The sequence below is a fragment of the Pseudopodoces humilis genome, chromosome 16, assembly GCF_049639895.1.
Source record: "Pseudopodoces humilis isolate 2021_Gansu_Grassland_sample_001 chromosome 16, ASM4963989v1, whole genome shotgun sequence".
Lineage (NCBI taxonomy): Eukaryota > Metazoa > Chordata > Aves > Passeriformes > Paridae > Pseudopodoces > Pseudopodoces humilis.
The window spans coordinates 774,355-801,034 of record NC_142215.1 but is presented as its reverse complement, the minus strand read 5'-3'; the positions used below and the strand labels follow the sequence as shown (position 1 = coordinate 801,034).

The window sequence follows — 26,680 nt, the reverse complement described above, 5'->3', positions numbered from 1 at the left end:
GCAGCTCCCTGGCTGTGCTTCACCACCAAGCTGCTGCTCCCCAGCTCCTCTGCCAAGCCCCTTCCCAGGGCGGCTGTGGGAAGCCTTGGCTTGGAAAAAAATAATATTCCACAACCTAAAAGGGAGAAAGGCAGAAAAGTTTCCCCTCAGCCCCCCTGCTGCATTCCAGAGCCGCTGTGGCCATGAGGAGACCCCAGCCCGGAGCAGGGAGCCTTTCCCTGCAGGGATGAACATTTCTGTGCGCAGATCCGGCCTCCGTGGAATTCAGAAGGAATTTCCACCGGGTTTTCCGTGCAGAGCCCCGAGTTTCTGCGTCCCCAGCAGCCCAGTGTGCCCAGGAGCCGGGCTTTGGACAGAACACCTGGATAACTGCAGTGAGCTTGGATCCAGGTCTGCTCCTCCATGGCCCTGTGGGGACTTTCCTGACAGAACTGCAGCGTTTGCTGCTGCTGGCCTGTCCCTGCCAGGGCAGGAAATGGAGGCAGAGAGTGGTCAGGCTTGGAAAAAACCGCTGAGATCATCCAGCCCAGCCATAAACCCGGAGCCAGCACAGGCAGGGCTGTCTTTGGCACGAGGGTCTCCCCACCAAGGGTTCCTTCCTTCTGCTGCACGAGGAACACAAAGCCATAAGAGATCCAGAACAGGTTTTATTTTTATTTTTATTTTTATTTTTATTTTTATTTTTATTTTTATTTTTATTCAGGTTCTGGATCTCATGAGAGATCCAGAACAGGTTTTACCTCCTGGACATCAAATCAAATAAAAGTTTTTTTGGACAGGCTGATGCTCAGCTCCACCTGGCCTCTGGAAGCACCTGCAGGTTGTTTGCAGCCAGCCCTGGAGGTGACACAAACAGGAGATGGGAAAACTCTCCATGTAACAAAGGCAGAGCACGAGTTTGGGCTGGAGCTCAGTGGCTGAAGGCCCTCGGCCCATCTCGTGCTCGGGGCTGTTCTCACAGAGCTGGACACGGCTCTGAGGCTGCAGAACTCCTGCTCTGTGCAATCTGAGCCAGCTCCAGCCCCACCACGAACTGGGAACCAACCTCAGAGCTGCTCAGCAACCTCAGAGCCCTCAGCACGGTCACCCCACAGCCCCTCTGCCACAGGCTGGGCACCAGGAGCAATTTCCCCATGGAACGGGGGCCTGGCCTTGGCAGAGGCTGCCCGGGGTGGGGGTTGCAGTGCCCAAAGAATCCCTGGGGGTGCCCAAGGAATCCCTGGAGGTGCCCAAGGAATCCCTGGGGGTGCCCAAGGAATCCCTGGGGGTGCCCAAGGAATCCCTGGAAGTGGCACTCAGAGCTCCGGGCTGGGGACAAGGCGGGCACAGCTCGGACTGGATGGTCCCGGAGGGATTTTCCAGCCTGGATGTCCCTGGGATCGTGCTCCAGTCCCAAGGTCTGGCTGCGGGGGGCAGGCACGGCTGGCTCTGGGGAGCATCCTCACCTCTCCCGGACCCAGACTGCGCTCCCGGGCAGGGCGGGCCCCGCGGGGGAACGGGGAGGGATTTGCGGGGGAACGGGGAGGGATTTGCGGGGGAACGGGGAGGGATTTGCGGGAGAACGAGGAGGGATTTGCGGGGGAACGGGGAGGGATTTGCGGGGGAACGGGGAGGGATTTGCATCTGCGGCTGAAAGCTGTGGGAGCGGCGCTGGAATTTCGCGGGAGGCGATGAGAGGGGCCGTCCCAGCGAGAGAGGCTCGGCTGCAATTAGGAAGCCAATTTGGGTAATGTTTTGATTGGGAGGGGTTTACATGCCGGTGGTCTCCGGAGGCAGAACTCCTGCCTGGGAGGGTTTTCCTCTCAGCCCATCCCTTTGTGCGATACTCAGCCTAAGCTGCATCTGAAAGAATCAGCCTCACTTATTATCAAAGCCACAAACCATCTGGTTCCACTTTGCTGGGGAAAGGCAATGAGTGGAAATCTGGTTTCACTTGGGTTTTCCTTCCCCGGGTTATGGTTTGCTCCGTGTTTAATGTTGTTACTGCAATTCGATAGTTGGGCAGTGGGTGGCCCGGTTCCCCCATTTGAAACTAATTTACAGCTTTGTCTGGCAAAATTGTTGCTTCCAATCAATTAGCGCTGACACCGAAATTAAACCGTCCTGGGGTCTCGGCACATAAGGAAGCAGGTCCTCGTTTTTTGGAAGGAATTAGCTCTTCAGAGGGGAATCTGGTGGCTCACCCTTCCCCCGTGCCAAGCTGGGGGTTTGTTTTTAAAGATCCAGCGTGTGTTTCTTTTCAGGAGGTTTAACAGGGAAGGCTGAGATCCCTCGTGGATGCTATTTTTGTTTTACAGCCGTGACCTTGTTAAAGAGATGGACAAACAAGCCAGAAATGGAACATTAATAAATAAAGCCTGAATCCATCAAAACATCCACAGGCACCTCCATCAGCCCTGCAGAAAGCCTGGGAGTGTTCCCAGCACCTTTCCCTGCCTCCCCCTCGTCCCAGCCCGCAGGGCCCTGCAGAGCTGCAGCTCCACGGGAGCACCCCCAGAACTCCCGGGTTTATTGTCCTGCCCTGGTTCTGAGAGCCCCCCGAGGCTGGGGACAGCCCAGGCCAGCCCTGCTGAGCCACTGCCAAAGCTTGGCCTAAGCCCACCCAGGCAAGGCTTGACTCTGTGCACAGGCAGCAATCCCAGCTCGGGGAGCTTTGGCTGCAAACACCGGGATTTTGGAGTCCCTGGAGGACAAAGGATGCCCCGAGACAGGGAAAGCTCCACGGGGAGCTGCAGGATTTGGGCTGGGAGCTGGCAGGGAACAGGACACACTCCGTGTGGCGATGCCACCCTCAGCCCTCTCTCTCCTCAGCCAGAAATCCTCAGTTCCCTGTGCGTGGAGCCAGATGCACAGCGGGCTGGGACCCAGAGCAGGGCTCCAGCCTCCTCCCGGAGCTCAGGGCAGGCTCCAGGAGCCGAACAAGGGCTGGAAACTGCTCCTTGCTTTGCCCTCGGCTCCAGGGTCACACGTGTGGCAGGGACAGGTGGCCCTGGGCAGAGTCCCTGTCCCTTCACTGCTGCAGGGGCTGTGACCTCCCAGCTGTGCCTCCCCTCCTGCCTGGGGGCTCCTCTGCCCTGGCCGGGCCAGCAGGCTCCGAGCAGCTCTGGGACAGCAGCAGCAAAGCTGCCACGATCCCGGGAGTGCTGGCCCGGGCACCGAGCCCCGTCTGCTGCAGCCCTGTGGGGGCAAAGCTCGGCCCCAGCTGCTTCTCTGAGCCCTTCGCTCCCCGATCCCTCGCCCTTCCCACGGCACAGGAGCTGCTCTGGGACATGGCACAGACACCTCCTGCCAGAGCTCAGCACAAACCTGCCCTTCCCAAAGCTTCCCCCAGCACACGGACCCTCAGCAGAGCTGGGCTGTTTAGAACGAGCAAACACGACTGAAAAAACAAAAAAAAATTTAAAAAAATGGAACCTCTCTCCCAACAGGAAGAAAAATATTTTTTAAAGCCTTGAAGTTTTTACAGCTGGTGAGAGGCAGCACCGGGAAGGCTGGAGGGCAGCCCTGGCCAGCAAATTCCAGCCAAAGTAGGAGCATGGGAGAATACCAAAGCAGACAGGAAAAAAGAGATGAAGAAGAAGAAAGGAGATGAAGCAGCTGAGATAAAAATGAGATCGCTGACAGGCTGGTGCCCACGGAGCAGGGCACCAGAGCCTCCTGTCTGAAGATGCACCAGCTAGAGCTGGGAAAATTCCCTGGCTTTGAAGACCAGGTCTTCCTGGAGACAAACAGCTCTAATCCACACTCCTGAGTAATTCTCTCTTTGGCAGCACATCATACCAGCATCGATTTAAACCTCAGGGCAGCTGCTCTGGCTTTAATCTGGGTTTTATTTTTGTAAACTCCAGTTTCAAGGAGCTGCTCACAGAGCAGAGCGGGGCTGGGTGGCAGGAGCAGAGCCAGAATCACTCAGGGCTGCAGTGGAAACACTTGAGCTTCTTCAAGAACAGCGACCAAATGTGAAAAGCTTTGATCCTAAAAAGGTAACAGCCCTGTCAGGGGGAAAAGGGGTCAACCTGCTCCGCTTGTGCTGGGGCAGCTCCCTCTGCTGCCTTGGCTCCGCGGCTGCTCCCAGGAGGAGCAGGGCAGGCCCGGATGGGCTCCCGGCAGTGCTCAGCCACACGGGCTCGTTCCTCTGCTCTGGAAAGTTCTCACTGCCAAGGAACAGCCACCAAACCCGAGCGGGCAAATGTCTGAGCTGCCCCACTGGGGACCCGGCTGGATCGGCCGTGGGGATCAATCCCTGTTCATTGCAGGGGGAATAAATCCTCGTTTGTTCCAGGGGGATCAATCCCCGTTCGTTCCATGGGGATCAATCCCTGTTCATTCCTGGGGGATCAATCCCCGTTCATTGCAGGGGGATCAATCCCTGTTCCTTCCATAGGGGATCAATCCCTGTTCATTGCAGGGGGAATAAATCCCCGTTCGTTCCAGGGGGATCAATCCCTGTTCATTCCTGGGGGGTCAATCCCCGTTCGTTCCAGGGGGATCAATCCCTGTTCATTGCAGGGGGAATAAATCCTCGTTTGTTCCAGGGGGATCAATCCCCGTTCGTTCCATGGGGATCAATCCCTGTTCCTTCCATAGGGGATCAATCCCTGTTCCTTCCATAGGGGATCAATCCCTGTTCATTCTTGGGGGATCAATCCCCGTTCATTCCAGGGGGATCAATCCCTGTTCATTCCTGGGGGATCAATCCCCGTTCGTTCCAGGGGGATCAATCCCCGTTCATTCCTGGGGGATCAATCCCCGTTCATTCCAGGGGGATCAATCCCCGTTGGTTCCAGGGGGATCAATCCCCGTTGGTTCCATGGGGATCAATCCCTGTTCATTCCTGGGGGATCAATCCCCGTTCGTTCCAGGGGGATCAATCCCTGTTCCTTCCATAGGGGATCAATCCCTGTTCATTCCTGGGGGATCAATCCCTGTTCCTTCCATAGGGGATCAATCCCCGTTGGTTCCATGGGGATCAATCCCTGTTCATTCCAGGGGGATCAATCCCTGTTCATTCCTGGGGGATCAATCCCTGTTCATTCCATAGGGGATCAATCCCCGTTGGTTCCATGGGGATCAATCCCTGTTCATTCCGGGGGGTCAGTAGCCCACCGGGAGCAGCAGGAGGGGCCGGGGCTGCTCTGTCGGAAGCTGGAGCTGACCGCACTGCAGGTGCCCGGAGCAGGGGCACGGTGGCACCGTGAGACAGCTCTGGAAATGAAGAGATCAGCCCTGGATGTGTGCGAGCCGTGGCAGGGGCGCTGCTGCTCCCCACAGCCCTGCTGGCTCCGGGAGAGGAGAACCCCACAGCCCTGCTGGCTCCGGGAGAGGAGAACCCCACAGCCCGCCTGAGCCCGTGTGGAGCCCTGGGACATTCGTGGCAGTGTCTCCGAGGACATTCCGAAGGAGTGACATTCCGGGGAGATGCTCGGGGACAGCCAAACCACAATCGCTGGAGGGCTCGGGCTGGAAGGGGAGACCCGTGGGGTGCCCTGCTCCAACCTACAGACACAGGATGGAAAAGGGATCCGGCGTGAGCCCCCCGGAACGCTCTCGGGGCAGATTTCCTCCCCATCTCCCCTCATTTCCCGGCTTTAGCCCCGGATTCCCCCCGAGCAGCAGCTCTGCTCAGCTTTGTCCCCGTCTCTGGCACCATCTGCAGGTGGCAGCGCAGTTCCCTCCCGAAGGATGGAATATCTGGAGATCTGCAGGATCCCCCAGCCGGCTGTTCAAGCCCAGAATCCCAGCTCGGCTGAGCCCTCCCAGCCCAGCCTTCCCTGGGAATGGTCCCTGCAACCAAGAGCGAGCCCCCAGGGCTCCTCCAGCCCAGCCGTGTCCCTGGGAAGGGCCGCGGGCGCTCGGGGGTGTTGGCACCGAGCTCTCCCTCAGCCTGAGCCTGCCCAAACCTCCATCCCACGTTCCACAATTCCCCCTGTGTTCATCCTCCCCACTGTGCTTTCCTCGGGAGCTCACAGGCAGCTCCTGGAGCCCAGGGTGACCTGGGGACCAGCCCAAACCCTCCCTGCCCGGCCAGAAATCTCCCTGCGGCTTCCCAACAGAGCCCCTCGGTGAGACAGAGCCAAGGGAGCCCCTGCAGCGCTTCCAGCAGGGACTGAAGAAAGGTTTGGAAAGCTCCTGGGCTGAAGGGGAGGTGCAGGAGCCGCCCAGGACGGGGGATCTGATCCCACCCTGCTCCCAGCCAGAATTCCCAGCAGGAACGGGCACAGGCCAAAGGCAGGGCTGGAAGATCTGCAAGGCTCAGTCAGGAGGGAAGGATGCACTGACAGAGCCTCAGTTCCCAAATCCTGCCCAGTGAGGTTCTCCCCCGCCCCAGTAGCACCCAGTTCTCATGTCTGAGCTGCAGGTGAGCAGGCCAAGGAGAAGGAAGGAAGGAGGAAAGCGTTTCAGGGAGAACAGAGCCGCTCTGAGCCTCGCTGGGCTCCAGCTGCACATCCCGTGGCCATCCCGAGCCCATCCCACGCTCCAGCCGTCCCCAGCCTGGCAGCCTCACCTGTTCCAGGGCAGGTGCGGGGCTCAGCCTCTCCCAGGAACAAGGGATGAGTTTCCAAGGCTGCCTGGCAGCAGGTGGGAAGCACCTTCCCCCCAGTCCCCTCTCGCCCCTGCTGATGGCACTTCCAGCAGTGCCCAGGTCTTGGCCGGAGCTCAGGGAGTTTATTTCTCTTTCTTTGGAGGAGGAAACAGCTGGGAGAGCTCTGGGGAAGGAATTGTGGTGAAAAGGAGCTGCTGGCACGGGGCTGGAGGGTTCAGGAGTGCTGCAGAGCTGGGTTTTCGGGAGGAGGGCACGCGGCTCCCGGCCCACCTTGCACGAGCAGGGGGCAGCACAAGGACTCCCAGCCCCAGGCAGCGATCCAGGCCCTCTGTGGAAGGCAGATTGTTCCCAGCCACGGAGCCGGGCCCAGCTGCCATTCCACGCTCCGGGTGGGAGCGGGGAATTCTTCCCCTGGCTCCCTGGCACCGGAGCTGGCCGCTCTCCCAGCCCCGTGTCAGGCAGCCAACACCTCCCAGCGGGAAAAACAAACAAGCAGGGAGGCTGCTGAGGAGCTCTGGCTCCGGATTTATCATGGAGAGTGCTGGGGATTGAACGTTCCCGCTGCTCCCAACACCTGGAAGTGCTTCCTCAGGTATCCGCTCAGCAGAGCTCAGCTCTGAGGAAATCCCGTACTGAGGCTCCCCTCGAGCCATCCCTCTCGTGCAGAGTCTCCAGCACACATCCGTGAATGCAGTAATTATCCTGAGCAGCGCTGGTGCTGGGCACCTCAGCCAGAACAGACGGAACCCAAGTGAGGAAATGGAAAAAGCCTTCATTCCACAGACTCGTATCACCAAAGGGATTCCAAACACTGCATTCCCAGCACGATGAGAGATGCCGCAGGATTGGCACGTTTCCTTCCTGAAGAATTTGCAAAATTTCCTTTTTCTTTTTTTTTTCTTTTTTTCCTGCAGCAAAATCAAAGCCAGACTCAGCCTCAAATGATTAAAGGTTAACGAAGACTTCAAACAATCTCACGCGATGGGTCGTTCTCTCAAGAATGATGGGACATAAACTGGGCTTGGGTTTAATATCTGCCTTTAATTAGGGCCGTGTCAGAGGGTGATGAGCAGGGAAAGAGGCTCTGGCACAGATGGGAGATGTGCTCTGGAAATTCTTTGGAAAGAAAAATATTGCTGCACCTGTTCAGGGCAAAATCCTGCCCCGGGGAAAGCGTCCCGAGCTTGGGGTGAAGTGGAATTGGAGCTGTTTTAAAACAAGATTCCACTGAAATGTGCTGCGGGTTTGTTCTCTGGAAAACAAGGTGAGCTGGCTCGGGATGTGAGGAGGCAAACACAGCCCAGGCTGGAGCCAGCTCCGGGAATTGGTCACGTTCCCAGCGCTGCCCGAGCTCCAGGAGCGCTGGGACAGCGCAGGCACAGGGTGGGATTTTGGGGGGTCTGTGCAGGGCCAGGGGTTGGATCAATGATCCCTGTGGGTCCCTTCCAGCTCAGGGTGTTCCATGACTCCCTGGGGTTGGATTCTCCTCGAGGAATTGGACTCTGGGAACCAGGAGCAGCGAACAGAGGAGCACAAACCCCGCAGCCAGAGCTGCTCCAGGCACCACCTCTGCGCCAGCCCTCGCTGCAGCCCAGTCCCAGCAGCATTTTAATTAAAAGAGGTGGCTCCGTGCACCTTTTTCCTATTGATCTGCAGTCAACAAGAGCCCATAAACCAAGAAATTAAAGCCATAATTTACAGCCCTTGGCCGGGCTGCCTGCGAGCTCTGGTTGCCACATTGTACACGATGGTTTCCTGCCTCTGCCAGGACATAAACTCCACACAACAGCTCCAAAAAGAAAAAAAACAACCCTTAACCTCCCCCAGCCTTACGAGGCTTCCTCCAGGAGCCAGCTCCGAGGATGGTTTTCAGCTCCCCGTGTCTGATGTGGGGCCAAGCCGTGGTTCCAATCAGAGCAGAGAGCTGGAGATGAAAGGGCAGCCCTGGTTCTGCACAGCCCGAGCCAGGTGTGCAGCTGGCACCCGCAGCCTCCCGGGGCACTGCTCCAGTGCAGACATGTAAAAGTAATAAAAATAAAATGAGGAACATGTGGCTAAAAACAGCCACTCGTTTCACTGATTTCTATAAATGAGTTTTCCCAGGGCAAGGTTTGGGGTTTCTTTAAACAGGGATTCCAGCACTTCGATCCCTGGGAGAGGCTGGGAACGTGGTGGAGCAGCTCTCCTCCAAGCAGCCTCTTATTTACAGTTGTGCGGGCTCAAAGAGCTGACTTAAACCTTCAAATGACAACAATTCCTCCGAGGCGAGATGCCAGAGTTGAGCAAACAATTTGTAGGGAATGTTAAGTGGCGGGGGAAGCCGCGGAGCTTGTAATGAAGCCGTGGTGGTGTTTCCAATCAGGGCTGAACCCGGCACGGCAGAGCTGCCGAGGGATCCGACAGACCAGGGCCGGGGGGAGGCCGGGCTGGGGTAAAATATCCTTTTCTGTGGCTTGTTGAACAACGTGACGTGGTTGCTGCCTGGTGCTGCTGGCACAGAGCACAGAACCAGCTGCAGCTCTGAGCCTTCCAGGGCAGATTGCAGAGCCCAGGTGCTTTGAGGACTGAGAAAAGGTTCTTAAATGAAGTCGCTTTCACGCCCTCGATGCCGCTTTGAGGCATTACACATGCACAAGGTACAGGACGAGGGGATGGCCTCAAGCTGGAGGAGAGGAGGCTCAGATCGGGCAGCAGGGAAGACACAGAGAGGTGAGGCTGCTCCAAGCTCCATCCAACCCGGCCTTGGACACTTCCAGGGAGTCAGGGGCAGCCACAGCTTCTCTGGGCTCCCAGGGAATGGTTCCTTCCCAACACCCCATCCATCCCTGCCCTCTGCCAGGGGGAGCATTCCCGTGTCCTGGCACTCACTGCTCCGCACTTTGCCCGCGGAGGCATCCAGCTGACACAGGTAATGTTACACCTTCTTACAGCCCCAGGAAAACCCCTGAGCAGCGTTTGCAACCTCTCCCGGGCATCTCGATTTCACCAGGAACACGAGGCTCCTGCCTGAGCACGGCAGATAAGCACATTCCTGGGGACTGCTCTGGGGGCAGAGCCCGGTGCTCCCTCCCGGCCCCACTGCAGAGCTCCAGAGCTGGGGGAAGGCAGCCAGGAGAGCTGGAGACACAGGACAGGGAGCTGGAGACACAGGACAGAGCTGGAGACACAGGACAGGGAGCTGGAGACACAGGACAGAGAGCTGGAGACACAGGACAGGGAGCTGGAGACACAGGACAGAGAGCTGGAGAAACAGGACAGAGCTGGAGACACAGGACAGAGAGCTGGAGACACAGGACAGAGCTGGAGACACAGGACAGGGAGCTGGAGACACAGGACAGAGAGCTGGAGACACAGGACAGAGAGCTGGAGACACAGGACAGAGCTGGAGACACAGGACAGGGAGCTGGAGACACAGGACAGAGCTGGAGACACAGGACAGAGCTGGAGACACAGGACAGAGAGCTGGAGACACAGGACAGAGAGCTGGAGACACAGGACAGAGCTGGAGACACAGGGCAGAGCTGGAGACACAGGACAGGGAGCTGGAGACACAGGACAGAGAGCTGGAGACACAGGACAGAGCTGGAGACACAGGACAGAGCTGGAGACACAGGACAGAGCTGGGGGTGCCTGGCAATTAAACACCTCTGAGAGCACCCAGGGAAGGTGCAGCTTCCAGAGGAACAGCTGACAGGAGCTGGGATGAGCCAGACCCTTCTCCCCCACAGCCCAGCAGGCTCTGCTAGGCCAGGTCTAACTCCCTCGAGTTTTCATCTTTCCTAGAACACCTCAGAGCCTTCCTGCCCCCTGGGCCCCCCCGGCCCCAAAAAGGATCTGGAGACAATGGACACCTGAACATCCCAAACCTGCGCAGAAACGGCACCTCCAAGGGCTGAGAGCAGAAATCAAACCAGTTTGTGACACAACAGCCAGAGGGGGAAGAGACCCCTTCCTGGTGTTTTCATCACCCTGCAGCTCAGAGGCGTCTGAGCCAGGGTGGAAATGCTGGAAGTGGAGCCCAGAAGTGCTGATCAGTCAAACGCCCTGAGCCAGTTCAAACACATTCCCAAGGGCTGGCACAGCAACTTTGCCCTGGCAGGCGCCGTGCCAGGGCAGGGACCTCTGTCCTCACCTCTGTCCTCACCCTGCGGCAGCAGGGAGCTCTGCCCCCGCGGGCACTGCCCCTTCCAGCTGCTCCCACAAAGGCACCAGCAGGATTCCTCTGGAGCCAGAGGGATTTGAACCCAGGCGGTCCCACAGCACAGGGGAATGTTGTCAGTGACCCCGAACCCAGAGCCAGAAATACCTGGAACAGGGCCCCAAACACACCGGGAACAGAGCCCCAAACACACCGGGAACAGGGCCCCAAACACACCGGGAACAGGGCCCCAAACACACCGGGAACCGGGCCCCAAACACACCGGGAACAGGGCCTCAGATACACCGGGAACAGGGCCCCAAACACACCGGGAACAGAGCCCCAAACACACCGGGAACAGGGCCTCAGATACACCGGGAACAGAGCCCCAAACACACCGGGAACAGGGCCCCAAACACACCGGGAACAGAGCCCCAAACACACCGGGAACAGAGCCCCAAACACACTGGGAACAGAGCCTCAGATACACCGGGAACAGGGCCCCAAACACACCGGGAACAGGGCCCCAAACACACCGGGAACAGGGCCCCAAACACACCGGGAACAGAGCCCCAAACACACCGGGAACAGAGCCCCAAACACACCGGGAACAGAGCCCCAAACACACCGGGAACAGAGCCCCAAAAACACCGGGAACAGAGCCTCAGATACACCGGGAACAGAGCCCCAAACACACCGGGAACAGAGCCTCAGATACACCGGGAACAGAGCCCCAAACACACCGGGAACAGGGCCCCAAACACACCGGGAACAGGGCCCCAAACACACCGGGAACAGGGCCCCAAACACACCGGGAACAGGGCCCCAAACACACCGGGAACAGAGCCTCAGATACACCGGGAACAGAGCCCCAAACACACCGGGAACAGAGCCTCAGATACACCGGGAACAGAGCCCCAAACACACCGGGAACAGAGCCTCAGATACACCGGGAACAGAGCCCCAAACACACCGGGAACAGAGCCCCAAACACACCGGGAACAGGGCCCCAAACACACCGGGAACAGAGCCCCAAACACACCGGGAACAGGGCCCCAAACACACCGGGAACAGGGCCCCAAACACACCGGGAACAGGGCCCCAAACACACCGGGAACAGGGCCCCAAACACACCGGGAACAGAGCCTCAGATACACCGGGAACAGAGCCCCAAACACACCGGGAACAGAGCCCCAAACACACCGGGAACAGGGCCTCAGATACACCGGGAACAGGACCCCAAACACACCGGGTTTATTTGTTCCATGTAATTTATTTCCACATGTGTCCCTGGAGCCCCCTTCCATTGCACTGGGGATACTGCAAAGGTGACGGGGAAGGTTTTGTTCCTTCCCAATGTCCCATGTCACCTTCCCCCTGGCAGTGGGAGCCCCTGGTGTATCCTTGCCCCTCTGTGGATGTGGATTTCCCTGTGGATACACCCCAGGGAATCCCCAGAGCCCTCTCTCTTCCTCAGGTCTGTTTATGTCCTCACTCAGGAGAGGAAAAATACAAAAAACAGACTGCCAGAATTCATCAAAGCTGCCCAAATGATTGCATTTTTGTACCCTTCCCTCTCTCCAGGTGAAGCTGAAGCCTCAGGGGAACCCTGCCAGCCTTTCCTCAGGTCCTGCTCTCCCTGCCCACACGCTCCTACAAGGCTCTGCTGCTTGCCAAGGAACTCCTTCTCATCCCAGCTTCGCTGCCCGCTGATTTCTCGCCTTTTTCACCTTTCAGCAGGAGTGGGATGTGGGAGACGTCACAGCCTGGGGCTGGAGGAGACACAGGAGCAGGGGCTCGGGAATCCTGAGGATTTCTCATCAGGAGCACACGGGAACAGCCGAGGTCCCAGTGCAGCCTCCCACTCCATGTCAGCGTGCAGGATTCGGCACAGCACCTCCAAAACCTCCAACAGCTCGAGGCTGCCAGCCTGACGAGCTGAGATCCACCCTGAGCTGCCTTCCATCCGGATTTTCGGCAATTTGACAGCTCCATGGAGCTGCAGCTCAGAGCAGCTGCCGACAGCTCAGGGGAGGAGATGGGGTCATTCCCTTCCCGGCAAGGAAATCATGGATATCACCCCTGGGAATTCCACAGTCCATGCTGGAACTGCTGGCTCCCGTAAAATCAGCTGTTGAAGGATCTGCTGCACTGCCAAAGCCTCCAAAGCCCCATTTCCCCTCCAGCTCCCCCAGGTGCTGCCTGGGCTGGGCTGGAGCTCCTTCAACACCAGCAGGAGAAATCACCCCCAAATGTCCAACTTCTGTCCCCGCTCTGAGCAGGATCTGAGATCCTGCAGCACTTCCCACTCGTTTGTCCCCTGGGACAGAAGGCACAACATTCCCAATCCCAAACTCCATCAAGTTGTACTGTGAGACAAGGGCAGCCAGAAGTGTCTCTGAACTCACACTAACTCTTACCCCAGCCCTGATCCTCCTTAGACAGATCCCATCTCCCTCTGAAATTCCTCATTACATTATAAAACTGTAACTTGATGCCCTGCTGAGAATTTTTAAATCTTCTCCACTGTATTCTTAAAGTATATAAGCAAAACCCCCATCACTTAATGAAGTGTAAAACTAATTATTATGAAATAAAACTAGCTGTTCACCAAGTGGAAAACCAGCCCATTTTCATGTCCTATTTTCCTCTGCAATGTATTCCCTCCCCTGCTCCGCAAATGTAGAAATAAATATCCCTCCCAGCGTCGTGCTGCCTGGAGGCTGCAGCCCACCAATGAAAACCTGCACAATTTAATGTAACCATTTACATTTAATGCAACCATAATTTAACCATTAAACGCTCAGCATCTTTTTCTCTTCCTGTAAAATCCATCTGACCTAATGGCCGTGACAATTACGTGTATGGCCTTCCTATTAAAAGGTAATTTTCTGAGTTGGCAGAGCAACACAGGCAGATGACAAAAGCAGTAAACTCCAAGTTGCCAGCACTCCCAGCCGCTCCTGAGCCAGCTCCTCAAGACAAAAAGGCAGAATTCCCTTTCCAGGGAGCTGTTCCACAGCAGAGCCTCGTGCCAACACCAGCTCCAGGCTCCATTACCTCGGTAATGTGGCGCTGCTGCCCCGGGGGACACCGAGCCTCTCTGGTGGCATTTGACATTCTGGTGACCTCCCCTTTCCTCCTCTCACTCCTGCCCGTGGATGTGGAACCTTCCCCAGGGAGGGGACAGCGTTGTGCTTTGACTTTTCATTCCAGGAGCCTGGAGACACCTCCCCCCCATTCTCCCAGGATTTACACAATCCACACCTATTAAAGCTCAAAACTCCACTGATATTTCTGTACCTTAAAAAGAACTGACCACCACAACACGAAAAAAAGAAGAAACCTTTTTATTGCTGTTGTAATACGGGAGAGATTTAGAAAAACATACCTAGAACTCCCTGGGTAAGGAAACACAATATCAAAATAGGCCAGTTAGTACAACAAAACAAATCCTCTCCAATAAGTTTCAAGTAATGCAATCATAAAAGAATTTGGCTAAAAAGTAACTCTTTACTCTGAGATGTTTTCTGTAATAGTCCTCTAAGAAACTAAAGGAAAGCAGCAGCAGATCTGTTTTGCTACAGACACGTATTTAGTAAATATATTAAGGGTATTTCTATATAAAAACTGCCCTGCACATCCATCACTGTCTGGAGCTTCCACGTGGCCTCTTCAATCCTACAAGACTCTGCCCAAAAAGGGACAAAAAAAAAAAAAGAGATAAACACAACCCTGCTGTAAGAAAAGGAGCCCAGGGCCTGGAGGGGCAGCTGGGGGAGCCCAAACAGCGCAGAGCAGGGAACTCTGACTCCAGCCCTCATTTTTCAGGAGCACGGAGAGGAAGTTTGGCTTTTCTGCATCAGGATGCCACATTCCCCCTTGGTGGTTATCAGCAAAGGCTTTTAAAAAGTAGTGTGAGGTCAGCACTCCCTGGTGCTCAATTTAAACAGCCCCATTTGTTAACAGGCTCATTTCTCAAAGACTTCCCTTGAACAGTAACAAATTTCATAGGTTTTTTTTTATGAAACTTCCTTATGGAAACCATCCTTCAGTTAAAAATGAAGCCTTGCTTCATGGGGAGATTCCAGCAATTAAAAATTCTCCTTTCATTAATCCTCACTACTGACATCTTCCCCCGTAAGTAAGATTAAAGCACATCATTTACAGCTCAGACTTCCAGGAGCTGGTGTTTGAAAATGCAATACCTGAACTGCCTCAGTGAGTCCCACCCTGATGAGGAATGGAATTGTGCAGCAGCAGCAGGGCACTGGGATCCCAGTGCTGCTCCCCACTCCAGCCCCACTCCTCCAGCCTGCAGGAGTCAGGATTGAAGCACTCGGGAACAACCTGGGGGGAGGGACTGTTCGTTTTTGGATGGAAAACCTGATTTTTTTTAAGTCTTGTAGAAGTAAAGGCACTAAATCTTAAGCTTATATATTAAATAAAGGCTGTAACTTGGCCAGCCAAGTTACAAGAGACACCGAAACACCTTCCTGTGTGTGTCACAGCACATCCTGCTCAGCCAGTGTGACAAATGAGCCACTTGCTCTTAATGATTAAGGGACATCCACAGCTACAACACTCAGCCACACTCCTCTGCACAGTTTATTTTTAACCATCCCATGAGAGTTCAAGTTCAAGGATCAACTGGAGCTTCTGGGTATAGGTCCTGCTGTAATAAGTGGTCAATCAGACATTAAATTAATTTAACCTCTATGTCATCATTTTGACAGTTTTACAAGATGTTCTCTACCTTTCATCCATCTCATGAAAACAGTGTCAGGCCTGAAATGCCATAGCCCTGGTTTAGTGTTTTATCAGAAGAAAATGCTTCAGCTTTGAGAGTTGTTTCATACTGGGAGGCTGTAACTGCAGCTTTCTCAGCATCACTCATTTAATATCCACATAAAGCCCTGAAGGTTCTCATCCCACAGGCACAGCAGCCCTCAGCAAACCAGGCCCTGCCTCATCCGGATGATCTGGAGCAGGGCAGCCTGGACATCTTCATCCATGTGACCCTGGAGGAGCAAACATTGGTCACAAACGCTGAGTTCCACCCTGAGCACCACCCCCCAGCCCCAGCCCCAGCAGGTTCCTCACTCAGCATCACCTGGACAGCGCTGAGCAGGTGTGTCCTGTACACCGACACCACCTCCTGGTGCTGCTGCTTGGCGTCCTAGGAGAGACAACAGGGACACCAGGTGAGCTCCCCACCCTCCAGCCCCTGCCCCTGCCAGCCCTGGCCACCTGCTCTTGGGCACTGCCAGACCAGCCAAAGCTGAATTTCCAGGTGGAAGTTTTATCCCCTCCGCTAATCAAGGAAGAAAAGTCGCTGGTGTTTCGCTGGGAGGCTGCCAGAGCCAGCCAGGAGCTGAGATCACAGAACCACAGAATGCCCTGAGCTGGAAAGGACCATCAGAGCCCAGCTCCTCACCTTGCACACTTGTTCCATCAGCAGCAGCAGGTACTTGGTTAAAACCACCCCAATTTTACAACACTTTGCCTTGTAAGAATCAACCCTGCAAATACTCTGACGTGTATTTGTGAACCTGAGCAGGAGGAGAACTCACTTTGCTCAGCCACATTTAATAATGAGCTTTACTGAGGCCAGGTCCCAGCACTCAGGACGTGTCCCCTGCTCTGTCACTGCCTCATGACAAACACCTCACACAGGGCTTGCAGGCAGAGGAACACAACTCAAAGCCATAAAGAAATTACCACCTCAGCCTTTTGAGGTGAGAAAGAACACATGGTCATAAGAAATGGCTAAAGCTGCATTCAGAAATGGTCTTGGCAGGATCATAGCACAGTATCCCATAAGCACAAATTCTCCTGCTTTGCTCACATCCTTTTCATCTGGAAAAACTGCCAAGTGTTGCAACTCAAACTGAAGAGGAGAGCAGAAAAAAATTACAGAGAAGCAACAACTCAGGGGAAAAAACCCCAAGAAAATCATGGCTACTGCACCTGTGAAGTGTGAGGCTGCAGCCCCTGCTCCAGCGGGCACATCCAGATTTCCCTGTTTATACAGGGAATTAAGCAATGCTACTGCACGTCAGACAACACCTTGTGTGAGCACTTACAGCCAGCTGCTGCTGGAGTGTTTTCACTTGGCTCTGGAGCAGTTCCACCTGCTGGTTGTGCCTCTTGGAGGGGATCCCAGTGGTGTATGTCAGCTGGGACAAGCCGTTGAGAGCCTGCTTCAACCGCTCCACGTCGTTCAGCAGCTCTGTTATCTTTTTTTAAAAAAAAAACCCACAGAAAACACCATTTAAGGATGTCTCAGTGCAAAGTGTTCTTTAGCAATCCTTCGAGTCTGAGGAAGCCCAGCAAGCACTGAAGGGTCTCTGTCCCAGCTTGCTGAGAGAGGCGCTGGTTCGCCCTGTGCTCCCTGGGGTGTGCCAGGTACAGACCCTGCAGGCCAGCAGTGACAAAGGGCACTGGAAAAAGGGGGGATCTAAGCATATTCCAGGCCTAACTTCCAGAAGGAACAGTGAACCTTTAGGAGGCAAGTCAGAGATAGCCAACAAACACAGCTCCAGTGGGTGGAGGATGTGCCCAGAAGTCTGTCTGAAGCTTTAACAGAATTTAAACACCACACAATGTCCAGAACATATAAGGGACAGGAAAAACTTTGCATAATGTAAAATCAGGACTTCAGCTGCTTTGGGGCAGCCCTGGGCTCAGCACAAAGTGCTGCTGGAACACATCAGGAGCTGCAGCCCAGTCCCCAAACACCGAGAGCATCAGGAGAGTGAAACCCAGATCTCACCTTGTTGTCCTTGGCTTCCACCTGCTTTGCAGACTCCTGGATCCTCTTCTGCAGGTCAATAATGGTTGTCAGCGATTTGTCACACCTTTCCTTCTGGTCCTTGATCTCCTGCTCGATGCTGCAGCTGCGCAGCTGGAGCAGCTCCTTCTCGTCCTTGAGGGACAGCTCGCTCCTCCTGGCCTGCAGAGCCTCCTCGCAGGCCTGCTCGTACTTGTGGCTCATGCTGGCCAGGTGGCCAGCCATGCTGCTGACCTGGGCCTCCAGGGCGCTCTTCATGGAGCTGTACTCTGCCACAGCCACCTCCTGCTGGCCCTGCAGCTCGGCCAAGGCCCGCTGGCTCAGCCGCAGCTCCGCCTGCAGCCCCAGCACCTCCTCGCTCTTGGCTTGGCTTTCCGCCTCCTTCTCCTCCAGGCTGGACTTGAGGGCCGCCATCTCCCCCTGCAGCCCCTCCTTCAGCTGGGTGTATTCCACCAGAGGCACCGAGCCCTCCTTCAGCTCAGCCAGCTCCCGCTGCAGCTCCCGCACCAGGAGCGTCTCCCGGCCGTATCGCTCCTCCTTCCTGCTCAGGGCCTCCTGCAGCTCCTGCACCGTGCCAGCCAGAGCCTCCCTCAGCGCCTCCACGTGCTGTGCCGGGGGCTGCCGCGCCAGGGCCCCGTCCTGCTGCCCCTCCTGCTCCTCCTGGCCCGAGTGCTTGCCCAGCAGAGCCCTCAGCTGCAGGTTGAGCTCCTCCATGCCGTGGGCACACAGCTGCTCCAGCTGGCGGGACCTCTCGGCCAGCACGTGGCTCTGCTGCAGGTCCCTCTGGATGGACACCACCCCGCTCTGCAGCTTCTCCTTCTCCTCCCTGCACCTCTGCGCCTCCTCCTCGCTCTCCCTGCGCCTCTGCTCCTGCTCCTGCAGCTGTGCCCTTAACTCCTTCACTGTGGCCTCCAAGCTCTGCTCCCTCTCCTCAAAGGAGGCCACCGGGGCATATTTTGACTTGATGCACTCTTGAATTGTGTCCAGTTCCTTCTTCTGGGCTTCGATCTCTGCGTGCAACTGTAAGATTTCGTCCTGCCCCCTCTCGTGCTCAGCCCTAACAGCAGCATTGTTCTCCTGCAGCTCTTGCACGCTTTTATTTAAAGTAGTTACCGTGGTTTCGTGATCCTTTAAACTTATATACTCCGTCTTTAATTGGTTCTGTAAGAGTTTCACCTGATCTTTTAAAGCTCCATTTTCTTCATTTACCCTCAGGAACTCTTGCTTTATCTCTCCAATTTTGCCCTTCAGATCTGACAGCTCCCCGTTGGTCTTTTCCAGGGTGCTGTTCAGGACAGTTTTGACCTCCTCGTGCGTGGTGGCCAGCACGTACTGATCCCTCAGGCTGTCCCTCAAGCCTGTGTTCTCGCTCACCAGTTTGCCCACTTTCGCTTGCTCCTCCTCGTATTTCTCCTGGAGCTCAGCAAGCTGCTTTTCAAGGGCAATCCCATTCGATTTTAAAGCTTCCACCTCTTTCTTGTGCTGCTCTGGAGACAGGTAGGCAGCTTGCAAGTGGCTGATGTTCTCACTTAAGTCCTTCTTCTCTGCCAGCAACTTTTCAGCTTCTGCTTTGCTTTCATTGTACTTCTTTGTTATTTCAAAAAGCTTTTTTGTCAGGTCACCCACAGCCAGATCGTTTGTTTTCTTCAACTCCTCATGAATTTTTAAAGGCACATTCTGGCTTTTAATTTCAGTTTTTAGCATCTGGACTTGCTGCTTCAGCACCTTGTTATCAGCCTGCAATCTTTCAAGTTCCTTCTGCAGAGTCTCATTCTTCTGAGATAGCTCAGAAATTGCCTTCCCCAGCTCCTCTTTCCTCTGCTCAAACCCACTCCTCATCTGCTCGTGCTCCTCTGGCTTCACATGCTGTGCCAGCTGAGCTCTCTGGCTCTCAGACTGCCTCTGTAACAGCACAACCTCTGCCTGCAGCTTCTCCCGCTCCCCCTCCGCCTCTGCTAATCTCCTTGCTTTCTCATTCACCTCGTTTGACAGCAAACTCTTCATGTTCTCGAACTTCTCTGCGCTCACAGACTGGGCCAGTTTGGCTGCTGTCTCTCTCAGCTGCCCTTCCAACTCCTCGACATTCCTGCCCCTTTTATCTCGCTCCATCTCCAACTTCACAAGCTCCTTCTGCAACCTTTTGTTTTCCTCCACCAGCCTCCCCTCGTCCCTCTGGAACTCTGCCACCAGCAATTCATTCTGCTTGATCTGGTTCCTCAGTTTCCCCACCTCAGCAGAGGCTCCCTCGTACTTGGTTTTCATCTCCCGGAGCTGCTCCTTGAGCTCCTCGGTGGCCTTGGTGCTTCCCGAGGCCACCTCGTTGCTCAGGTGGTCCTTCAGAGCGAGGAAGTGGCTCTGCATCTGCTTCACTTTGCCCTCAGAGTCAAACATCCTCTTCTGCACGTCCTTCAGAGCATCCTCCAGCTGTCTGATCTGCCCGTCTGCCTCCGCCTTGCTCCTCTGGCACTCCGAGGCCAGGGCTTGGCACTCGGAGCCCTTCAGGGCCAGCTCCCTCTGCAGCCTGCTGATCTCCTCCTTGGCTGCACCAAAGCAGCTCCTCAGGCCCTCCAGTTCCTTCTTTAAAGCTTCCTTCTCTGAGCTGGGTGACTGGGTGGGCAGGGAGAGCTCCAGGGGCCTCAGCATAGACCTGGACTGAAGGGAAATTGGCACAAAAAACAAAAGTTCACAACTCTGACAGGTCACATACACGTGTTTATTGCTCATTATTTAATATGGGAACTGCCATTTTTTAATCTGGGACCTCTCTAAAATCCAGTTGATCTGAGAATAACTTGTACAAGAGATTTCTTTTTTTTTTTTTACACTGAGTTATCCTTGCCCCTCTTAGAGAACAGCTTCTAACAGCAAAAATACTGAATATAGCTCTACATTATTGCTTCCCAGTCATGGAATGGTTTGGGTTGGAAGGGACCCTAAAGCCCACCCTGTGCCACCCCTTCCACTGTCCCAGGCTGCCCCAAGCCCCGTCCAGCCTGGCCTTGGACATTCCAGGGATCCAGGGGCAGCCCCAGCTGCTCTGGGAATTCCATCCCAGCCCCTCCCCACCCTCCCAGGGAACAATTCCTGCCCAATATCCCATCAAAACCTAGAGGGGCAGGTATAATGCATCCATTCCACTTCACCTGTTCTGCATTCATATTTAATCACTCATCTGCTAGAACAAATTTAATTTATTAAGGTATTTCTCCCATCCCTCAAGTGTGTGAAAATAACTTCATAAGGAATCAGAGCAGAGAATGCCATAACAGAGCCTTCCTGCTGAGAAGACTGAGGAATGCAGTCATTTGGAATTCCAGAAGGGTCTGGGTTGGAAGGGACCTTAAAGACCACCTCATTCCACCCCCAAGGGTCTGCTGGACCTCATTTATACCCAAATTGTTGCTTTAAAAGGTTGATAGCGATCAGGATTATTATATAGCAGACAGGAAAATGAAATCATCTCTTTATTAGCTGAATTTAAATTAGAAAAATATGATGGAGATGAATGCCCAGTTCACGGAGTGACTCTGTAAAAACACGTTTAGGAGGGCTCCTGACAGAGCCTGCAGTTCCCAGCATTTACAGCCCTGTCACAGACAGGACTCTAGAGGGCACCCACAGTTAAAAACAAACATGGAAAAGCCAGAATTCCTCAAAACTGTGCGTTCAGAAGCAATGCTAAATAAACACACATTTACAAGCACATTTAGCTTTCCCAACACGACTGTCTCACAGTTCCTTCCAGTGGTAAAATATTTATTACCTGCGATTCCACTGCAAATGCTTGGCCTTGTTTAAGTAATAAATCTTCTTTCCCTGGATTTTCAAAGCAAACAGCGTTTAGGCTCTGGTTAAAAACAGTAACACAATCACAAGAACACTGATTTTCCTGCCCAGCTTTACTCTGGTCACTGGGGTCACACTAGGCTGAAGGCTGGTGTGTAAGTACTTGTTATTAAAACAACTTCTACTCAATTAATCCCCGCAGGAAGCCTGGCCAAAGTCCTCCTGAGGAGGAGAGAAGTGTTTTACCAGGCTGGATTCTGGTCCTGCGGAAGGGTCAGAGCTGGCAGCTTGCCCAGCTCGTGTCTGCACTGAGCACAGCAGGGAAAGCATCCCCAGCACTGCACATCCAGCACTCCTCCTGCCAGGCACTCCAAATGTCATTGAAGCTGTCAAGAGCCCTTGTGTGACACAGGGCAGGGCAGGTCTGCAGCTGGGCAGGGTGCAGGAGGCTCCAGCTGCTCGCAGCAGTGGCAGCTCAGGTGCTGTGCTGGGAGTCAAAGCTCTGACAGCTGCTGCCCCTCAGCCAGGAAGGATGGCAGGAGCAGGGATCCTGCTCAGCTCGTTCCTCAGCTCACCAGAGGACACAGCAGAGCCCCAGACACATTTCCCAAGGGCAGGCAGCCCTGGGAGATTGGTCAGTGGTGCCCTGCAGCCCCTACAAACACAGCTCTGCTCGGGGCGCTCCGGGCTCACACAGGGCCTGGCTGCATTTCAGAGCAGCAGTAGGAGGAGGAGACCAAAACCCCTTTATTCTAACACTCCATCATGCACAGCAAGCTTCAACAATCAGCTGTACTTACTGTTTCCAAAGTTACCTCCAGACCCCGCAGACTCACCCTAAAATCAAAGAGCAAGGAACAAAAGTAAAGAAAAACTGGAAACTGGAAACTTATCTCAAATTTCTGCTCTGTGTTAAACTAGGGGTGAAGGGGCAGGGCAAGCTTTTGCAATGAGAGCCATTCAACAGCTTCAGCAATTTAAAATGCTGAAGTATTTCCTACTGTAAATCTCAATTGCTATACCCCATTTCAAACCACTCAACATACTTCATAATACTTGAGTTTAGCTTTGAGAGCTTCAATAGTCCTTAAACTTTCTTCCTGCTGCTTTTCCTTGGTAGTCAGGATTTTCTTCAACTCATCTTTCTGAAAGAGAAGGAGTGCCACATAGCCAAAGCCACAAGAATGGATAGGTTTGTAAGAACTTAAGTAACTTTTTAAAGAGTTTAGACAGAACTTCAACCAAGATCAGCACCGAAAGAATCCCTAATTTTTTGCTTCTGGAATCATTCTTCAGGACTGCTCCTCTACAGGAGGAGTCCTGAAGAACGAGTGAAGAATATCCACCAACATCACCTGCTATGTTTAATTAATGCAGATTTGTTAGTCTGGCATTACTGGAAGTCACTAGAGAGATGCCTAATGCTGTCAGTGTGCTGAATATCCTAAGTGTGCTCCAAAGGAGCCATGGGAATGATAATTATTTGTAGTACCAGAAATGCTGTGGAGCTGCACAAACTGATCCAGAGCAGCAGATACCTCATTTGGCATTTTTAGGTAGCTTTTAAGTAATGTATTTAAAACTGCAGAGGAAATAAAAGAGAGAGTTGCTTCCCCTGCTCCCCAGTCCTGTCACACCTGCAGGTGACACATCCTACCTCATTCTCAAGATCATCTGCAAACATTTGCTCCTGAAAAAAATACACAAAAAAAATCCCCCCCAAGTCATTTGTCAGTGATGTTTAAGGGGCTCACACACAGTTCATCAGCTGACACATCCACCCCACTTTCTAATGCTCCCTTCCAAATTCCAGCCAGCTTCATCGCTCTATTTTCCATTTCTCTTGCCAGGAGTTAAGGATGTCTGACAGGGTAATGTCTCTGGAAACTGCAGTCTCTCCTGTTCTCTAGCTCAGACAGCACCCAGGCAGCAGAGCACAGCTCTTCAGAAGAAGTTTGCTGATTTTGGGAAGTGATTATTAAGAGGTTTGTTTTATAAAGGCAGTGCTTAAAACAGGAGTTCAGACAAGCCAGTGGCTGCACTAAGAAATATTATTTCTATCCGTGGGCTACATTTAGGAGAAGCTGCATAAATGTACCTCTACGAAAATACAGCAAAGAAACAGCCTCCACAAAGCAAAAACCCAGCAAAAAATCCTGTTTATGCCTTCCTTCTACTGGTCACACTTAGACCTCCAAAAAGAAGGAATGTTTCTTTAAAAATCAACATTTCAAATCTGTGTGAGAAACTTCTGTTGAAAACCTTTGGCTTTGTTTTCTTGCCAACTGAAGATTTATTTTTTCCCCATGCTGCCACGTCCAGTAACAGCTGGAGAACCAGCTGATGACAAAGCCCTGCCACGCAGCACCTACATCCAGAGGAGAGATGAAGCTCAGCCTCCGAATTCCAGAGCAGCACTGGGAGGCAGAGCCACAGGTGCTCACATGTCTGGGTGTCAGGGAAGGACACTGCATCAGCCTGGAGTGACACACATGGCAGTAATTCCCAGGAAAGCAGTGATTCCATCCCATCCTGATTCCATGTGCTCAGCACCAGCTGGGTGTTGCAGCTTTACCTCAGTCAGCTGCAGCTGCAGCCCACTGATTCTGTCCAGCAGCATCCTCTGCTCCTCCTGCACTTCTCTCATTCGATCTTTCAAGTCTTGGTTTTCCAACTCCAACTCCTTAAAGGTAAAATATGAAATTAAAAAAAGAAAACAACAGATAAAGACCTTCCCACACTACACACACACTGGGAAAGGTGAAGACTCTGAACCAGCAGATTTACTGAGGACTCCAAGTCCTGCCTAGCCTTTTGAAAACTGCAGTGACATGGGAATGAGATGGGAAAATTAATGCTGGTTAGTAGAATAATTATGATTCAGATTATTTTTAGTAAGACACAAACATACATCTCTTGAGAATGTTAAAAAAAAAAAATCTTCCTCATTTGGACTGATTTTACTGCAGAGGCAGAAGGTTAAGGGGGAGGAAAGGTTAAGACAGGGACATTTCCAACTATTCATTACCCAGAAAAGTGCAGTTTTTTCCTGAAAAAGTTTACAGCTCATCTGCAGAAGTGCCACACTCCACATCAGACAATTAGGTTTGAAGCAAACAGCAATACAGGACCTTTTCTGATGGGATCACTGTGCTGACTCCAGCAGCCCAGCCTGTCCTCACCCCTGTGGGAATGCACAGGCTCCTCCCCACCCACCTGAGCGCTGGGATCCTTCTGGAACATTCTGAGCTCCTCCTGCGCTCCATAGCCCCGGCCCCACTTCTGGGACACGCTGGTGACCTGTCAGTGCAGCAGGAGAACATTCCTTTACAGCCATGCCAGCCTCCCAAATTCCCAGTGGGATGGGGGAATTCACCCTGACTGCCCTCAGCCCCCAGGGAGGATCCCCCTCTCAACACCCCGCTGACAAACAGCCCCAGCCAGTACCTTCTGCTCAGCCTGCCCTCTCTTCACGCTGTCTCTTCCTAAAAAGGCACCACAAAAATAGCAAGTTACATAAGGCATTTCATTCAGATTCGTGCAACAATGCCACACATTCAGCTAATTCTATCCCCTTCCCACCCTGCGAGGAGGACATTGCAAAAAACAGCTCACCCCGCCCCCCAATTAATCAAACGTGGAAACATCCACAGCGTTTTCTATAAAATAAAGGCTATTTCTTGCTATAAAATAAAGGCTATTTCTATAAATTAGGGTAAATAACTCCCATGATCAATACTGTTAAGCCCTCAAGGCATCAGAGCCAGCAACCACCTTAAAAGCTTTGCTAAAACCACACAACCCCAAAAACTGTCTTTCCCTCCCTTTGTGGTCAAAGGTCCGCCCTCCAAAACAGCTCCTGGGGTCACAGGAGCAGGGACACAATCCCAGCCAAAGGAAAGTGCTGTAGGTTCCTCCTACCTCTGCTGGAGTCCTCAAGGGCAGCTTTTATTAAAGCCAAAATGTCGATATTGTCCCCAATCCTGGCATAGTAAGCACAGTCATGCCCGAGGCCGTCGGTCAAGCCAACGTCAGCACCGTTCCTGAGCAGCACCTCCACGGCATCCTTGCAGCCATACTCACAGCCCAGCATCAGGGCAGTCCTGGGATGGGACACAGATGGCACTGCCAGATCCAGGGATCCCACAGAGCCCACTCACAGAGCCAGCCCTGCCACCTCCGTGTCTGATCACAGAAACCTCAGCCAAGGCACCTTCCCCTCCGTCCACAGAGGAAACCGCCCTCAAAAGTCACTCAGGCAACGTTTAAGTATTTGTGAAAAAGCAAACAAACCCACCAGAACAGCAGTATTCCCACAAAACCAGCACAGACCTGCTGCCTTTGGAAGTCACCCTGTGTTTGGGAACTCCCAGGACTTCGGGCTCCTCCAGCACACACAAATCTCAGCAGACACAAGCAGCACCAGGCAAGGAGTTTAGACAGGGTTTGGAGAGGGGGTGCCTGGGGGGAGCCCTGGCAGTGCTTCCCCAAACACTTCCAGGCTCTGTCCCACGCCAGCCTCGTGCAATGGAGGAATTCTCCAAGAAATAACTGGCAAAAGCAGCAGCTACAAGCAGAACCCCCCCTGCCCTGCCCCCAGGAATAAACAGCTCAAGGTCCCTTGGGGGCTCCAATGGACTCAGGACTCGTTGCCAGAGCACCACCTTTGCCCACTGTGCACAAAGGCTGCTCTGGACAGAAAATCCCTTTGAACAACCAAGTGTAGGTTCCCTGCTGGCAAGACCAAGCCCGGGAATATTCTGGATGCGAGCAGGAGCAGGGAAAAAATGCCAGGTTTATCTGCGGTGTGGAATTGGCAGATCCACCTCTGAACAAAATCCCAGGCTCTCTTCCCCCAGACTTAGCACACTTCCCGTGCCAAGGGGCAGCTTTCCAGCAGGAATTCCAGCAATGAGGAATTTCAGCAATGCCCTGCAGGCCTCACCTGCTCTGCTTGTCCCTGGCGTTGACATCGGCCCCCCTGTCGATGAGCAGCTGGCAGACCGAGGGGCGACACATCTGGGTGGCCAGCACCAGCGGTGTCCTCCCGTCCTGGGGGACAAAGGGGACAGGGGGACGGGGTGAGGGCAGGGGAGGGGGCAGGGAAGCCCAGCAGGTCTGTGCAGAGGAAGGGGAGGGCTCCTTACCCCGTCCTTGGAGTTGACGGCGGCGCCGTGGTCGCAGAGCAGCTGGATGCTGGCGGAGCAGTCGGACATGGCTGGGGACAGAGCAGGGAGGGGGGGGACACAGGGCAGGGAGGGGAGGTCAAGCTGTGAGAGCAGCCCAGGGAGGCTCCAGGCACATCCCTGGGTGTATCTGCTTCACCAAAATCCCCAGAGCCGAGTTAAAGCCTGGCAAGGCTGCAGGGCTCAGCTCTCACACCACCCAAAGCACCCAAAAGAAATCAAACACCCCCGTG

General features: G+C 53.9%; 1 protein-coding gene across 5 annotated transcripts in view; it reads right to left on the bottom strand.

Moving 5' to 3' along the window:
* Positions 1-14,016: 14,016 nt before the first annotated feature.
* UACA (uveal autoantigen with coiled-coil domains and ankyrin repeats) overlaps positions 14,017-26,680 on the bottom strand; it is a 38,341-nt gene continuing 25,677 nt past the window's right edge. For 3 of the 5 annotated variants that reach the window (XM_088063068.1, XM_014251060.2, XM_014251061.2), the window contains exons 6-18: positions 26,409-26,479; positions 26,207-26,313; positions 25,183-25,364; positions 24,709-24,746; positions 24,478-24,561; positions 23,837-23,944; positions 22,308-22,406; positions 22,062-22,098; positions 21,239-21,291; positions 17,458-20,127; positions 16,769-16,921; positions 15,796-15,861; positions 14,017-15,703 (exon numbers count right to left, since the gene is read on the bottom strand). In XM_088063068.1, the coding sequence (XP_087919194.1) occupies positions 15,632-15,703; positions 15,796-15,861; positions 16,769-16,921; positions 17,458-20,127; positions 21,239-21,291; positions 22,062-22,098; positions 22,308-22,406; positions 23,837-23,944; positions 24,478-24,561; positions 24,709-24,746; positions 25,183-25,364; positions 26,207-26,313; positions 26,409-26,479 (3,740 nt within the window). In that variant the 3' untranslated portion in view covers positions 14,017-15,631. Of the gene's footprint in view, positions 15,704-15,795; positions 15,862-16,768; positions 16,922-17,457; positions 20,128-21,238; positions 21,294-22,061; positions 22,099-22,307; positions 22,407-23,836; positions 23,945-24,477; positions 24,562-24,708; positions 24,747-25,182; positions 25,365-26,206; positions 26,314-26,408; positions 26,480-26,680 lie in introns of all 5 variants that reach the window. The other 2 variants (XM_088063067.1, XM_088063069.1) reach the window with 2 other exon arrangements.